Source organism: Sapajus apella, unplaced genomic scaffold (assembly GCF_009761245.1).
Source record: "Sapajus apella isolate SASKATOON/1434 unplaced genomic scaffold, GSC_monkey_1.0 scaffold10, whole genome shotgun sequence".
NCBI lineage: Eukaryota > Metazoa > Chordata > Mammalia > Primates > Cebidae > Sapajus > Sapajus apella.
The window spans coordinates 3,748,444-3,763,197 of NW_022436950.1; the positions used below are offsets into that span (position 1 = coordinate 3,748,444).

A 14,754-nucleotide genomic window follows, 5' to 3' on the forward strand; every position below is an offset into this window, starting at 1 on the left:
ATTCGATTGGCCTGTGTGTGCTGCATGTGTCTATGTATTACCACGCATGCTACCCAAATGCCGAGACACACCTTTACACCTGAGACTGGATGCATTTTTAGGAAACAAAAAATCTTTATTTAAAAAAATAACTTACAAATTGAAATTTTTGAAATGCGATTGTTCATTGTGTGCACCGATTTGCAGCCCAGGACAGTTTTCTGTGTTTTTTCTAAACTGTAACTTTACAATACTATTAATGTCACAAACTGCACAACAGAGCAGTTTTCTTTCCACATCCCGTGCCGGTACAAAACACCACACACATATAAAACTATGGTAAATAAAACATTTCAGCCAAGACTGGCATATATTTATATATTTATATATACTTATATATATAAAATTTCAAAACAGCTAACAATTAGTGTCATCCTTAGTCCAAACTGAAGTCAAACTAACCTTAAACTACAACAATCCAAATATACGTCAGCGCTACGCCTCCCAAACAATATTTAAAATATATTTAACTTTCAAATACATTTATAAGGTACACCAAGAGTGAGAAAATAAAGTTTTACCATTTAAATACACATCAGCATATAAAAACGATGCAGGAAACACAGAAAGTCCTATCTTACAGAAGTCCAGGCAAGCCTGTTCTCAGCTGGCTCCCATGCACAGCACTGCCCACGACGCAGCTCTGCCTGTTGCAAACCGTCGGCACGCACAGCCAAACAACAGCCCCGATGACAAAAGAAAGAGAGAACGGATGCACGGGGATGCGTGCCTGCCTCTGCACGCCACTCACGCATCAAGACCCGAAGCTACTTTGCTTTGCTCTAGAAAACCACAGGGCCTGTTCAAAAGCAAGCACACCAGTCCCAGCACCTCTGCAGGGCGGCTCACTTGGTGCTCTGCTCCAAGGCAGAGTACTCTGTTTCGGAGACTCTGGAGGCATCGATGAGCTTGGTGAGCCCCGTTTTGGCTGAGTACTTGAAGATGAAGGCCTTCATCAGCTCGTACCTGTAGTTACGATTGATGAAGCTGTAGAGGACAGGGTTGACGCAGCAGTGCACCAGGGACAGGCACTGCGTGACGTGCAGGGCCGTGAAGAGGGCGTACTCCAGCCGGCAGGTGAAGGGGATGTAGTGCAGGATGGAGAAGATGTCCAGCAGCACCGCGACGTGGTAGGGCAGCCAGCAGACGAGGAAGACCACCACGTAGGAGAAGATGATCTTCCGGCTACTGTGCTTCTCCTGGTCGCCGGACGCCGAGATGGCTCTGGCCAGCAGGAAGTAGAAGACAGCGATGATGGAGAAGGGAACTGCGAAGCCCAAGACGACGGAGACCAGCTCCATGCCGATCAGCCACTCCTTGATGCTGTGCTCGGGGTAGAAGGACCGGCAATAGGTCTCATTGTTGGACGCAGACGTGATGGTCTTCAGGTAGTAGGTGTCGGGCAGGGACACGCAGAAGGCCAGCAGCCACACCAGGACACACACGACCCGGCGCACCATCTTCTTCCTACTGCTGGAGGTGTTGGTGAAGTAGGTGATGGAGAGGTAGCGGTCCACGCTCATGCACGTGAGGAAGAAGATGCTGCCAAAGAGGTTGATGGAGAAGATGAGGTGCGTGACCTTGCACGTGAGCTCGCCCATGGGCCACTGGTTGTGCTGCACGAGGCTGACCACCCAGACCGGGATGGTGAGGACAACCCACAGGTCGGCGATGGCCAGGTTCAAGATGTAGCAATGTGTGTCGTAGCCTGTGGTCTTGGCCTGGATGTTCACCCAGACCACCACGGAGTTGGCAATCATGCCGATGACGAAGATGAAGATGTAGATGAAGGAGAGTGTGTAGAGAAGGACGCTTTTGTTGGGCATGTTGGGGCACATCACCGTGTCCACCACGATGCAGTCGCTGCTGTTGCACGGCCAGCTGATGTCCGAGAAGTTCCCCGGCTCCGAGTAGTCGAAGACATGCAGATCCATCGTGCTGAGGGAGCAATCGAACGACCTACGAGAAAAGCAAAGGAAAAAGATGGAAGAGAGAAGTCACTTCATTAGGAAAAACTCAAGTTTCAGGCAAAATGCTTCTCCAGGACGCTGACAGGCTCAGCTGTTTTGGTTTAGTTCTGTAATGTCTTTGCAAAGAAGGGAGAAAATAAAACATCCAGAATAGGACTTCCAGAACAAAATAAAACATACCCCGAGTCTAAATCCGAGCAGACTCCAAGACAGAAACTGTGTTTGCTTTCTTCATTTTTTTATGGCTGTGTTCTCAAGACACCGTCAGCCTGGCCGTGCCCAGGGTGTGAAATCAACACAGTACGGGGCCAAAGAAACGTCAGGTGGCTGAGCCCCGGCCATGGAGATGATGGCCCGCTCACTTTCAGCAGGGGACAGTGGAGCTGTTTTATCTAAGTCCCCAAAGAATGGCAGTGTTGTCCGCTCCTGGCACTGCTGCGTTACAAGTGTCCTGCTTTGGTGTCTTAATGAAAGCATTTCGAATCCTCCTCCAAATTCGCATTTAAAATGTGACTCAGCACTTTTTACCTTTCTGCTAAATTCACGTGCCAACCTGGGTGTCAGGCGGCCGCAGCGTGCAGTCATAAAGCTTCTGCAAACACAGTGAGCCTGGGCAGGGTGCCCCACAGCTTATCTGCGCCCCAAACCTGAAGACTCTGAGCTGGCCGTGTGGTAGTTTTCAATGAAGGGCAGCCAACCAGCTGTCTCAAGCTCTGGGTCAGCACCTATTTTTCCATTCCTTTATTTGTTCAACTGCTTCAAGAGCAAAGTGTGCGGAGACCCAAAGCACAAACATCACCACCTGCTGCGTTTCAGGAGGGCTGACGATTTTCCCATCTGTTTCCCCTGCTGACCTGAGGTGAGGCCAACGCTCCATCACCATTTAACTCCCAGCCAGAATTCAGCCACAGAGCACCACGGCCATCAGGCAGCGATTTCTCCAGATAGACTGACAGGCTGTCTACTGTCAGTCCATCCCAAGGAAGGCCCTGAAATCCCTCCAGGCCATGGTCCTGGGTCAACAATTAGCCCTGCCCAAACCCCACTACATGATTGTGGGGGGCAGGTAAAGTGAAAACATCAGCCCAAGGGTGCACTGTGGACAGTGACATTGTTGGCATGCGAAGCCACAGCTGAGAAGCCGCCCGCTCCAAGATCGGACATTCCTGGGTTGGAACTCTGGCTCCTCTATTAATTAGCGTTTAACTTCAGAGTTAATCTGTCTGTGTCTGCCTCCCCAGGACGACAGCACCTGTCTCACAGAAGGTGAGAAGAAAGGGCCTAATTCAGAGCTTGGCCCGAACAGATGCTCAATAAAACGTCACCCCCTTCTCCCTCCCTGGCCAGGAAGAAAGAACCCTGGGGACTCTCCCGCCTAAGGGGACCGGTTTTTCCCTTCTGCAAAAAGCAGAACCTTGTTTAACTTTGTGCCCCTTGAAAAGCGGCTCTTACTGGCTAAGCAATAAATATTCCCAGTGGAGGGAGACTCACAAGCCCACACAGAGCCTGGGCTGTTTGATGGGTTTCTCCTTTGGGGCAACATGACAGAATCCCTGAAAAGTGAGAGATTTCACTGCCTCGGCTTGGTGGCCTCAACACTTGAGGCAGAGGACCTCGCTTGGACCCTGCAGAGCGGGGGCTGCTGCAGGCTTCTGGGCATTTCCCTCTGCAAGATGTAAATGACCGTGGGGTCCCCTCCTGGTGACCCAACCTGGCTCAGTGTCCTCCACGGCCAACAGAGAGAGCTGGGCCTCCCATGACAGCCACATCACCTGCCCACTCTGAAAGCCCTTTGTGGAGGGAACTGCACTGCTCATGCAGCGGGAGGCCTGGCCGTCCTCAGAGTCACCCGCTAGGAGGAATCAAGCCCTGTGACCATCAACTTATCACAAACCCTGATGTCCAAGCATGGGGGGCATGCCCGTGGAAGTGAGCAAGGTCAAGGTCAGGACAGAAACCCAAAGCAGGAGGCTCAGCACACCTGTCCTAAGACGCGACTCTAGAACTCCAAAAGGACGTAGCCCCAGCAGGCAGCCGAGGACACCCTGACCTGCCAGACTGCCCCCAGGGTGGACAGCCAGCCCCAGGCTGTGCCTTGAAGCTACTGTTGCCACCTTCCCTTGGCCACCAAATGACCCAGAGCCGACGCTCCACTCTCCACCCTGTGATTCCAGGAGACAAGAATTTCACCTTCGCTTTCCCGCATGGCTCCACTGCAATGACCCTTGTTCCTTTTTCCCATTTCCTTAAAATGAAACTCATTTGCATCGTCGCTTGGTTCATAAACTATTTTCACCCCGTGATCTCATTGGAGTCCTGGGGGAGCAGAGGAGCTTGAATGGAGGATGGTCTCACAGCTGGACAGCAGCAGGGACAGCAGCTGGGTCCACAGGGCAGCTCAGCTGGTGCCTGGCGTGGGCTCCCTGCTCTGTCCCCACTGGCACAGCCACCAGCCTCAGCAGAAACTGCCATAAATCCTGGGGTTTGGGCCATTCACAAGAGCCGCAAAGAAAGAAATGACCCTCAGTCTTTGTTTGCCTGAACTTGGATCCCAAACCCACCCACCTCTCTCCCCGGCCTTGGAGACATTCCTGTGGCTCGGAGACATGGCAGGGGCCGGATGGCCAGGCACGTGGCCACTGCTCGGGACAGACAGGCCCCTGCAGGACGCAGGGTCACTCAGTGAGAAGACACCTGGTTCTCACACCTCAAGTGTGTCCTTCCTTCCAGGTCCTCCACTCTTAGCACAAAACAGACACTCACCCACCTTGAGCTACCAGCCTTTGGTATTCTCAGAGCCCAGAGTGGGGCCGAGAGGTAGAGAAGGGCTCAGGGACCCCCATCCAGCCCTTACGTTTCTACCTCTGCCCCCTTGGGAGAAGAAAATTTGACTTAGGGACCATTGGTCCTCCGAGTCAGAAACTATTTCTGAGACAGGCACTTCCCTGCTCAGCTGTCCTCGCCTCTGTCCTCACCTCTCCCCTCCCGGGTGGTACAGTGGGAAACTTCCAACAAGGGCATGGCTGTTGCTACCCAAGGTCTGAATGAGAAAGCAGAGGCTGGAGCTCCTCACTGCCCCACCAATCACCGCTCCCCGATCATCAGTCTCTGACCACTGATCCTCAATCATTAACCACCAGTCCGCCCAAGGAACAGCACCCCACATGGAGACCAGCCAGGAAAAGAAACTGGAGGCCCACGCCCTGATCACCTGCTTTCCTCTAGGGGCCTGGACGGCCTCTCCCTTCCCACCACAAAAGGCTCCATGGGCCAGAGAAAGGAAGGAAAGTACAGAGATGAGAAAGTCTAAGCAGACAGTGCAGTCATCAGGTCCTCTGCAAATTTAAATGGAAGCTGAAGATAACAACAACAACAAAAAAAAATGTCATACAATAGCTCAGCCTTTTGTCATTTCGGCATGTTTCATGCTTTAGGTTTCAGAAACAAACAAGGGCTGTTTCCAGAAAACAGATTATTATTTGACAACGACAATCCCCTTATTCAAAACAGGGAACTGCCACGTAACATGGAATGCGGTCTTTGACAAAGGCTCCAGCCACCCCAGCCTGCGTGCAGGACATCTAGGGTGGGCAGGGCCCACATTCACGGAGCACCATTCACTGCTGGTATGTGTCCGCCATTGGAGCAAAGAATCCTCCTAAATTACCTGCTTACATCTTAACAAGTGACTCTCTCAGAATGCCTGATAGGAACAAAAGCTTCGGAGGGCAAACTATGAAATGTGTACCCCGGGCCCCTGGTTCCCAAAGGCCTGATGACAAAGCTCTCTGCAAATCTGAAAGTGCAGAGTGGGAGGGAGGCCTCTAATGAACCCCCGGAGGGCCCTGCACAGGAATCACAGCTCCCCTCAAGCAAAAGCAGGGGATTACCTCATCCCATACAGAAAGAGCTGACTGCATTCCGCACAAATCTCGATGGGCCAGCCCTTGGGTCCTTGTCTACATTCTTAATGCCTCTCAGCTTGTGCCCAGGTCTGTTTATGCTGGGAAGCTGGGACGGCAGATAACCACAGGGCCTGAAGGAGACATCCTCATTCCACTGAGACCAGTCACCCTCTGCTGGAATCAACCAGCAATTCCATTCCAGCTTGAGGCCAGGGTCTAAGAAGCATGTCTGGGTGTGAATCGAACCTGCCCATTGCCTGCGTGTCTATGGCCTCAATGCCCACATCAGGGCGGGCAGGGGAATGCGACTCACTTCTGACTTAGGTTTTAAGGTTTCTGCATAAAAGATTCCAGGTGGTGGAAGAAAGGAGGCGGGGGGCACAGAACAGAAGATGTTTCTTTCCAGTTCGATGATGATGATACAAATCGATGTTTCTTAAAGCAGTATTTATTTACTAGCAATCAGTGAAGATGACGTAAATGCCTCTCAATAGAGGCATGACTCCGTAAAGCCTCGTGTCTCTCCTGTCTGGAATATAATACAGCTGTGAGGGGGGGCCTCCCTTCATCCACAGGGAGAGTTATAACATGCCGTTCAGTGAAAGACAACGTGCAGACACACACACACCGCACAATCCCAGCTGTGCAGAAGGAAACACAAAAATTACATTTGTGTATTTCTGTATGTAAATACATGTGCACGAAGGCACAGAAAAAGACCTGCGGTAAGTATAAAACTCGGGGCCGGGAGGGAAGGAGGAGGGAACAAAAGGAGGCTTGTAGTTTTGGCCCTATAAACTTCTGTGTGATTTGAAATTTGACATCAAGAACTATGTAAATTTTAATAGAGGGAGGAACGGTCCACAGAACAATCAAGGTTCCTGTTCCATTTCCTGGACCACGGAGACCCAAGGGAGAAGGAAAAGCCGTGAACGTCCGTTTTCATTCCCTTTATCCCAGCGCTTGCTCTGTTTTATCGTATGCATTCCTTCACACAGGGGTCCCCTTTGCAGTGGCCTTGTTGCACGTTGCAGTGACGGAAAGAAAGCTTTTCTGTGGCTGGCAGTGGGCAAGCATCTGTCTAGCCCTCCATCCTTGCTAGCCTGTGGCCTGCAAAGGGACTCCGTGTCACTCACAGCCGAGATGGTACTAGGGCTCCTCTTGTCAATTGCAGGACTTTTCCAGGAGATGCACCTCACTTTTCTGAGATGTTTTATTCATCAACCAAGTATCCTTGACGACGACTGTGCTGCAGCAAGCAGCCAGGGGTATTTAGCTGCATCCAAACGGTCTGCCTGGGCTCACTCTACAAGCTGGGGGTGAAGCCAGAATTAGAGGTACTCAGGTTTACAGCCTCCGTGGATGGTGGCTGAGTATGCAATCAGCACGTCCTCAAGCTGGTTAGTTCCTTCCAGAGAACGCCATGTGTTCAGGCACCCCGCCAGTGTTCCCCAAACTGCCTTCCGCATGTTTGCAGTCTCCAACCACAGACTCTTCCCAACTGATGTCCTCTGCCCTTCTGACGCTCCCACATTCTCCTGGCCCAACACTGCACATCTCTACTATGGGATATCTTTTGTACCATCGAGTTGTTCAGGTTTCTTCCCCCTCTGCCTGTTCCTGCCAAGCTCCATACCCCCCACCAAGTCTTCTGTAACTTTGTATAGCTACAGCTATACAGCTATCCAGCTACAGCACATAGTAGGTGCTCAGTGAACCAGCAGTTAATCATGCCCCTCTGAGACCAGCGACTGTGGCCAGCAGCGGACACAGGCATCCAGGAGAGATTTTTCTGAAATCGCCACCGAGCTGGTGTTGGCGGAGAGCCTCTTGTTCGAGGGGGCACTGCTCTGGGGAGCGTGAGGATGACAATCCAGAAACATCTCCCCTCAACCCCCGAGACCCCTCCAGCTAATTGGGAAGCACCCAGGCCCATCACATCCAAGACTTGAGCACGGTGGCGCCTGCCCCTTTGGCAGGAAGATGAGGGGTTTCCACTCTGGGGGGTTATGGGAGCCTTCAAGGAGGTAGGGGCAATCAAGGATGTTCCAGGAAGGCAGCCGTAGATGGAGTTACCCAGCCTGGCTGAGGCAAGGACTCTCCACAAAGGGCAGATGGAGGTAAGATTGGGCCTTGAAGGGTGGGCAAGAAAGTGTGGTGTGGGCTTGTCCATGCAGGAGTCTGGAAGGTCTAGAGCAAGGCCAGGCTCTGGGGCAGAAGAGGCTTTGAGAATGGAGGTGATAGGAACCCCACAGACTTTGCAGTGGGGAGCAGTCCAGGCTGCAGCACGCACGTCATCCTCTACAGTGGTACAGATAAGGTAACTCAGGCCAGGCCTGGGTGCCAGCTCCAAAACGAGGGGCCCTCTGGCCCTCTGCGCCCTGTAGGACCTCTGCCTCCTTCACTGGCTTTCTGCCATATGAGACCTGTGTCCCATAGGGGAATTTCATGAAGAAACTCCATATTGTCCCAGACAAGAGCTGGGACAGTGGCTCTCACTGTTTGCACACCTGGAAACTGGGGCCAGGCAAGCTGAAGAGATTGGATTATCACGGGTTTATGGCTAAGAATAGAGTTCTCTCCCCCTTCCACCATCTCCAGAGAATCTCCAGTGGGAATCATGGTGCGAAAGCTCACGCTCTGGTCTCTTTGAGCAGACACCACCTCTTCCACCAGGCCAGCCCCCGCTTATGCTGAGCATTCAATTTAGATCAGGAGAATCCACACAACCCCTGAAGAACCATTAGGCAACTGCACATCATTGAGTGTGGGGTGTGTGTGTGTGTGTCTGTGTGTCTGTGTGTTTTTAACCAATGCTACATTGAATCTACGGGGAAGCCAACCAAGCAACCTAGGGGAGAAGGCCAGGGAAGCTTCAGCCCAGGCTGACTCTCTCTGACTCTCTCCTAGGGCTAATAGCAGAATGGGGGGCTGTCTGTCCCCTTTGCTGCCAGCAAATGGAAAACAGTCTCAACTACACATTCACCAGTGACCAGGAGTGATCGTATTTCATGGAAGTACATACCTGCTTTGAATTACTTGAGAACTCAAAAAATAATAACTGCAGAAGACTCTATACCCTGATTCAGATACAGGCCGCCTCTTCTCAGGGTCCTTAGACATACTTCACACGAACACATGGGACATCCTCTTCCACTTTAAGGATTTGGTGGATCAAATAAATCCCACGTCCAGAAACCTGAACTGGTCTATTGTGCTCAGCTGCCCGACAGGGAAGCAAAGCTGAACCCACAAGAGCAGGTCCAGAGATTCCCAAATAACAAAGGCTGCCGTCTGGCCTGGCCCAGTGTAATCAGAGCCCTGATTCCCACCCGGCTTAGGATGAGGACAAGGCAGTGGGAGGTCAGCCAGGCTAGGAGAGCCTCCTTACCCCCGCCCTCAGCCAGACACAATGGGGTTCCCAGGAGGACTCTGTAACCTTAGGCTCTGCATATACAATTGAGGGAGGACAGCCACATATCTGCCATAGTAGGAAAAGCAGAAGATGCTTGTTATCTGGCTGACCCAGCCTTCACAACGCAAAGTTCCCCACGCTGCCCTGGCCTCGTTATCTGTCCCTTTGCCAGCAGTGGTTCAAGGCCACCTGAGATAGTCTCAGCCCCCCTCCACTCTTTCATTGCCTGGAGCAAAACATAGTCTGCTTCCAAAACTACTTGTGGCTCTTTAAAATTATCACCATAAAATTATGCAATTCCCTGATCACTTTAATACCAAAGCAATAATTTTTTTAATCCAAATTAGTAGATAAAAGCATCAACTATTCCCTGCAGGAAACCATCAAGTATTCAAAATCAGGGACACCCCCTCCACCCCTTTCTGTCATGATCTGTCTATTTCTGGCTTGCTTGCTTTCCTTTTAATAGAAAATATGTGTCCTAGGGCTATGTCTGTTCTTTCCTGGACTTTAATAACACTTGACATCACACAATCTTTAGTTTCTTTCTAACTTATACCCGCACACGTGCAATCCAATTGAAGGCATCTGAAGACTGTTCTCGCTCCTAAGAGTAAAACCAAGTTCCTTGGTTGCCTGGTTTAAAGGTGCAGATGCCTCCTGGCCCCAAATTCCATTCATGTTCTACAAAATCACTGAAAAAAATCCAAAGGTCTGAAATCTTTGAGGCCTTTTTCTTTCCCCTCAGTTGTTCTTAAGGTTTATAAAGTGACTGCCCTTCAGCCTCAGGTTTGAGTAACTTCAACCAATATCCTTCAGGTCAACTTGAAAACAGGAGCTCTCTCCCTAAAATGATCACACAAAAAGCCACTGTTCCTGACTAAGTAGGGTTTTTTGTTTGGGGTTTTTTGTTTTTTTGTTTTTTCATTCAGAAAGCCTATCCTTGGCCTGTTCTGGGCCTGATTAGAAATCATAATACCTTCTCAACTCCTCAACAACTTGCTGTTAATACGGGGGAAACACACCCCGAGTCCAGCCTCTGTGTCGTACAAGCATGCTGCCTTGGTGACACTTTATGGAACTTTTTTAAAACTACAACTGCAGCACATGCCCCCTAAAAGTTAAAAAAAAAAAAAAAAAAAAAAACTGATGGGCAGCAAACCACAGCCAATTCTCCATTTTCCTTTGCTTTTCCACCCCCATCCTGGGCAGCTCTCCCCCTCCCCCCAATCTCCTGGAGGTTATGGCATTAAGCTCTGCAGTTGTGTGCACATTCAAGTGTTTATGGCAGAGACTGGAGAAAAAAGAGCAAATTGTTTTCAAGCTAGAGCTCCCATGTGCAACTTTGCTTTAGAAAAAGGCTTTCCATCTGGGGAAAGCTCGTATTCTGATGAAAGAAAGACAGGCAGTTTATCCATTTAAAATCTATGGAAAGTTAAAACACAGAAATCAGCAGCCTCCACTTTCTTTGCTAGGCGTGCCTCTCTGACGTCCACAATTTTCCTGGAATAAATAAAGTGACACAAAGGCAGCATCTGCCTTTAAAAAGAAAAGGGAAAAGTTTCCACGTTGAGACTTTTCAGACCGAAGTTTCAGGGGATGTCACTGTACCAAATATCTTCAAAGGGCTGTAAACCATTTGAGGAGGCTCTCTCCCACTTTTGAAAAACTAAGTAATCTTGTTGTGAGCAAAAGGAAAGAAAGAAAGAAAGAGGAAGAGAGAAAGAGAGACAGCCAGTCTGCCTTTTACAACTTCTCATTCTCTCTGGAAGTTACAAGTCCTGGCTAAGCATCCATCCCTGACCTCACTCCGAAGTTCTAACTCTCAGTCACTCCTTCAGCCTTTGCACATCCCAACAAAATGGAACAAAATCCACATTTTACCTGAAGAGTATATTTAAATTGCAAAACAGTAGACTTGCGTGTGTGCTTTTCTTTCCCCCAATTGAAGTTGGACTTAACACCTTCTAAGAGAATACTCAAATTAGATCACCATGCATGCCGTGAACAGAGGAGAGACCGGGCCATATTTAACATTCATGTTTGTAGCTTCCGGACTTACAGGCTCTGGTAAATCCCCCAAAGTACTGAATTCAAATGTATCTTGGACTCACAATGATTCTCAGCAGTTTTCTGCTTCATTTAAGGATGCCTCTTAATAAAGTGTTCATCGTTCTGGAATTACGTATTTACTGCCAAATTCATCTGTTTCCAAACTAATATACTGGAAGCAAAACAGGTAAACTGTGGTGCCAAGCTAATCCCCGTGCCAAATTGGGGAGGCAGAATGGATACTCTGTTCTTGCGAAGTTCCCCTGCCTACTGGAGCTTAAATAGCCACACAGCAAATAAACACCAGATTCCTAACACACACGGAAATTTCCTTCTGCAAGTGACTTAAGAATACTGCCCCTTGCTTTCTGAAGCGAAAGGGGAAGCCCTCCGAATTAGCAGAAGCACTTTGCAATGGAGCTACGTGTCTGGGTTTTCAGAAACCAGACCCACAGACTCAAAAGCACCCATCTACGCGATTTTTAAAAAGTCCTTTGAAAAAGACCACTTGGCTTAAGAGCAGAAGCCATGCCTTCTTCCCAAGGCTGCTGCCCTAGCGCCGCTTCCTTACCTCGGGGCTGGCTGGGCTGGCTGGGCTCGCTTGCCTTCCTGCCTGCGCTGTGCGCTGGCTCCCTTAGCGCTGAGCAGTTTGCAAAGACTGTGAGTTCTGCGGGCTGCAGACTTGCGTTATATACACTGCAGGAAGGCGCCTCTGGCCTCTAGATGGCAGCTTTGCAACCCACATCTCTCTCCGTGCCACCCCCATCCCACAGGCAGGCGTGCGCGCGCGCGCGCACACACACACACGCACACCTCTTGTAAACCTCACTAGTCTGTTGTTTCCTGCACAAGCGCACTCTTGGGAAACCCCAGCCTTCCTTCATTTGCAAAATCTGATGAAGTCACAAAGTCCAGACCCCATGGGGGAAAACGTCAGCCCAAGAAGAACTGCAAAGAAACCCTAGTGCTTTGCAAAATCATCAAATATTTATCTGGTCTCAGGTATATCTTGAATAATCCCATTAACACCAGGAATTCCTCTAAATGCCTCTTCGTTCTAGGGAGGACTTTGTTCCCAAGACAAACTACTCTGAACTTCTGAACTTCAGTGTTGATTTACTAAGCCTGGGATTTCTGTGTTAATTCCTCCAAAACAGAAGTAACAGTTTTGGTATGATCAACGAATCGATCACACCGTATATCCCCAAAGTGGGGGAAAGAGTCTTTATAATAGATTATACTTGAATACTTTTATTTGTAAAGGACTTTAGCTACAAAATCCTTGAGGCTGTAATCAAGATAGTATTCTACAGTGTCTGCCCCGTGCCAGACACACATTAGGAAGATAATAAATGCCTTTTTCTGAGATGAGGCTGGCAAACACTTTACTACAATTGTTGAAATGTACATTCTTATTTGGAAGTGTATTGCTAAAGTTCCCTCCATGGGGGAATTCAACCTAAAAATGTGATCTAGGCGATACTCATCTCTAATGCGCCATTTACGAAAATCACCCATAAGGCAGGGACCCAAAGGCCACCCGCCAACCCGTCCTCACATGCAACGCTCTGGCTTTTGTATTGCTTTCTGATCTCCTGGAGTTCCTTACGGGCGGCTCAAGTGGCCTGTGTGAATGCGCCAGCTGCATTCACGCTTTCTCCAGAGCTAAAACTTTTTGAGATTCTTTTTATACTTCCACTAAAAATAACAGCAGCCGCTGAGTCCCAAGGCTGAATCTGGGGGACTGGGAGGTCAAAGCCTGACGTGGCTACAGAGTCTTTGTGGAGAAAGCCCTTTACAAAAGAAATATTTTGTTTAGATAAAAGCCGCACATTTTTCTCCTGAACTGCTGCCCGGCGGGAGGCGAAGCGCACACCTGCTCTCCCGGGGCCTGCGGAGGGGTAGCCCTGGCCCGGCCCTTCCCAGCCCCAGCGCAGCGTCCCGCCACTGCCTCTGTAGGGCGGCGCAATCACTCTCCGTGTCACCTCGGCACCAAGCACATCTCCAGGCTCCCCAGAGATGCTGGAAAGGAAAACTGCGAGCGGCTGCGTCTACCCACACCCAAGACCCAGGCGAGACCTCGACCCTCCACAGCACACGTGTCCTGGCTTTTTTTGACCTGTTTTCTTCGTGTGGGGGACCCTGTGTCTGAGCCTGCTGGAAATCTACGGGGATCCCCTGAGCACTGCAGCTCGGTTTCCGCCCTCGGCGGCCGCGGCTGTGACTCGGGGCCTGTCCTTCAGGGAACGCGCCCCGCTTGCGCGCACGCTGGAAACTCAGAAACGCTCTGAGCTGAGTGTGCGCTCGCTGGAGGAAAGGCCGTATGAACGGGGGCCTCGGACAGGACGCAGTTGCTAAGGTGGAGGGAAGGAAAACGCAACGCAGTTGTTTTTGTTTTTTTGTTTTTTTTTTTAAGTAGAATCCACTTCGTGCGTCCGGGGACAGAATCCACGAGGCCGCCTTGCAGCAGCCTGCGCCTGCCCCGCCAGGCCCGGCCCCGCGCCCACCCACAGCCCCGCACCCACACACGGCCCCGCGCCCAGCCGCACACCCATCCCCGCACCCACATACGGCCCGCACCCAGCCCGCACCCACACACGGCCCAGGGCCCGCCTCCACCCCCGGCCCGCACCCAGGCGGGTCCCGCACTCACCCACGACCCACACCCAGCCCCGCACCCACACACGGCCCCGCACCCACCCACGGCCCCGCACCCACCCACGGCCCTGCGCCCACATACGGTCCGCACCCAGCCCGCACCCACACATGGCCCAGGGCCCGCGTCCACCCCCGGCCCTCACCCAGGCGGGTCCCGCACTCACCCCCGGCCCGCACCCAGCCCCGCACCCACACACGGCCCCGCGCCCAGACCTGTTCCGCACTCGCGCCTGCGAGGATTCTGGCCCCGGGGTCACCGCCCTCGCCCTCCGACGTCCCCTAGATCCTCCGGGCGGGGCGGCACGAGGCTTCCACGGGGAGGGGCGGACCCAGCGCCGGCGGGGGATGGGGTGGGTCGGGAACCCTGGTCAGGCTCACAGGCTGGAGTGGGGGCTGGGTGCTTGCGGCCTGAACTTTGCAGTCTCCTTGGGCCTCCACCCTGTCCCAGAAAACAGTCCTGGGGGAAAACGAGAGGGTAAGCAAGCAGGGCTTTTTAAGAAAACAAGGTTCCATTGCCCTAAGACCTAAAAGGTCTCTTGGAAAGTTTTGAAGCGTGCCCCTGCTTTTGAAAGATTGTTTGCAGCCTAAGGGCAGAAGAACTCCACCTCCATCCTCTGGGGGTCCCGGCTGCGTCCGAGAATTAAATTGACACAAGATAGAGGAATAGGAAAAGCATACTGCAAGCTTCAGGCCGCGTGGGAGCCCTCATAAAGAA

The 14,754-nt window shown here is 51.3% G+C and overlaps 1 protein-coding gene across 2 annotated transcripts; it reads right to left on the reverse strand.

The window, feature by feature from the left end:
- Positions 1–90: 90 nt before the first annotated feature.
- ACKR3 (atypical chemokine receptor 3) lies at positions 91–14,330 on the reverse strand. 2 transcript variants are annotated; one of them, XM_032277831.1, is made up of 2 exons: positions 14,253–14,330; positions 91–1,998 (listed from the first exon to the last, which is right to left on the reverse strand). In XM_032277831.1, exon 2 carries the CDS (start codon positions 1,971–1,973, stop codon positions 885–887), a length of 1,089 nt encoding a protein of 362 aa, XP_032133722.1. In that variant the 5' UTR covers positions 1,974–1,998; positions 14,253–14,330; the 3' UTR covers positions 91–884. The 2 variants fall into 2 exon arrangements, with proteins under 2 accessions (XP_032133722.1, XP_032133721.1); XM_032277830.1 differs by lacking the exon at positions 14,253–14,330 and adding an exon at positions 11,953–13,579.
- Between the last annotated feature and the right edge of the window lie 424 nt (positions 14,331–14,754).

Coding starts and splice junctions, on each gene's coding strand:
- ACKR3 (XM_032277831.1), bottom strand. CDS start 1,973: ATGGATCTGCATGTCTTCGACTACTCGGAGCCGGGGAACTTCTCGGAC.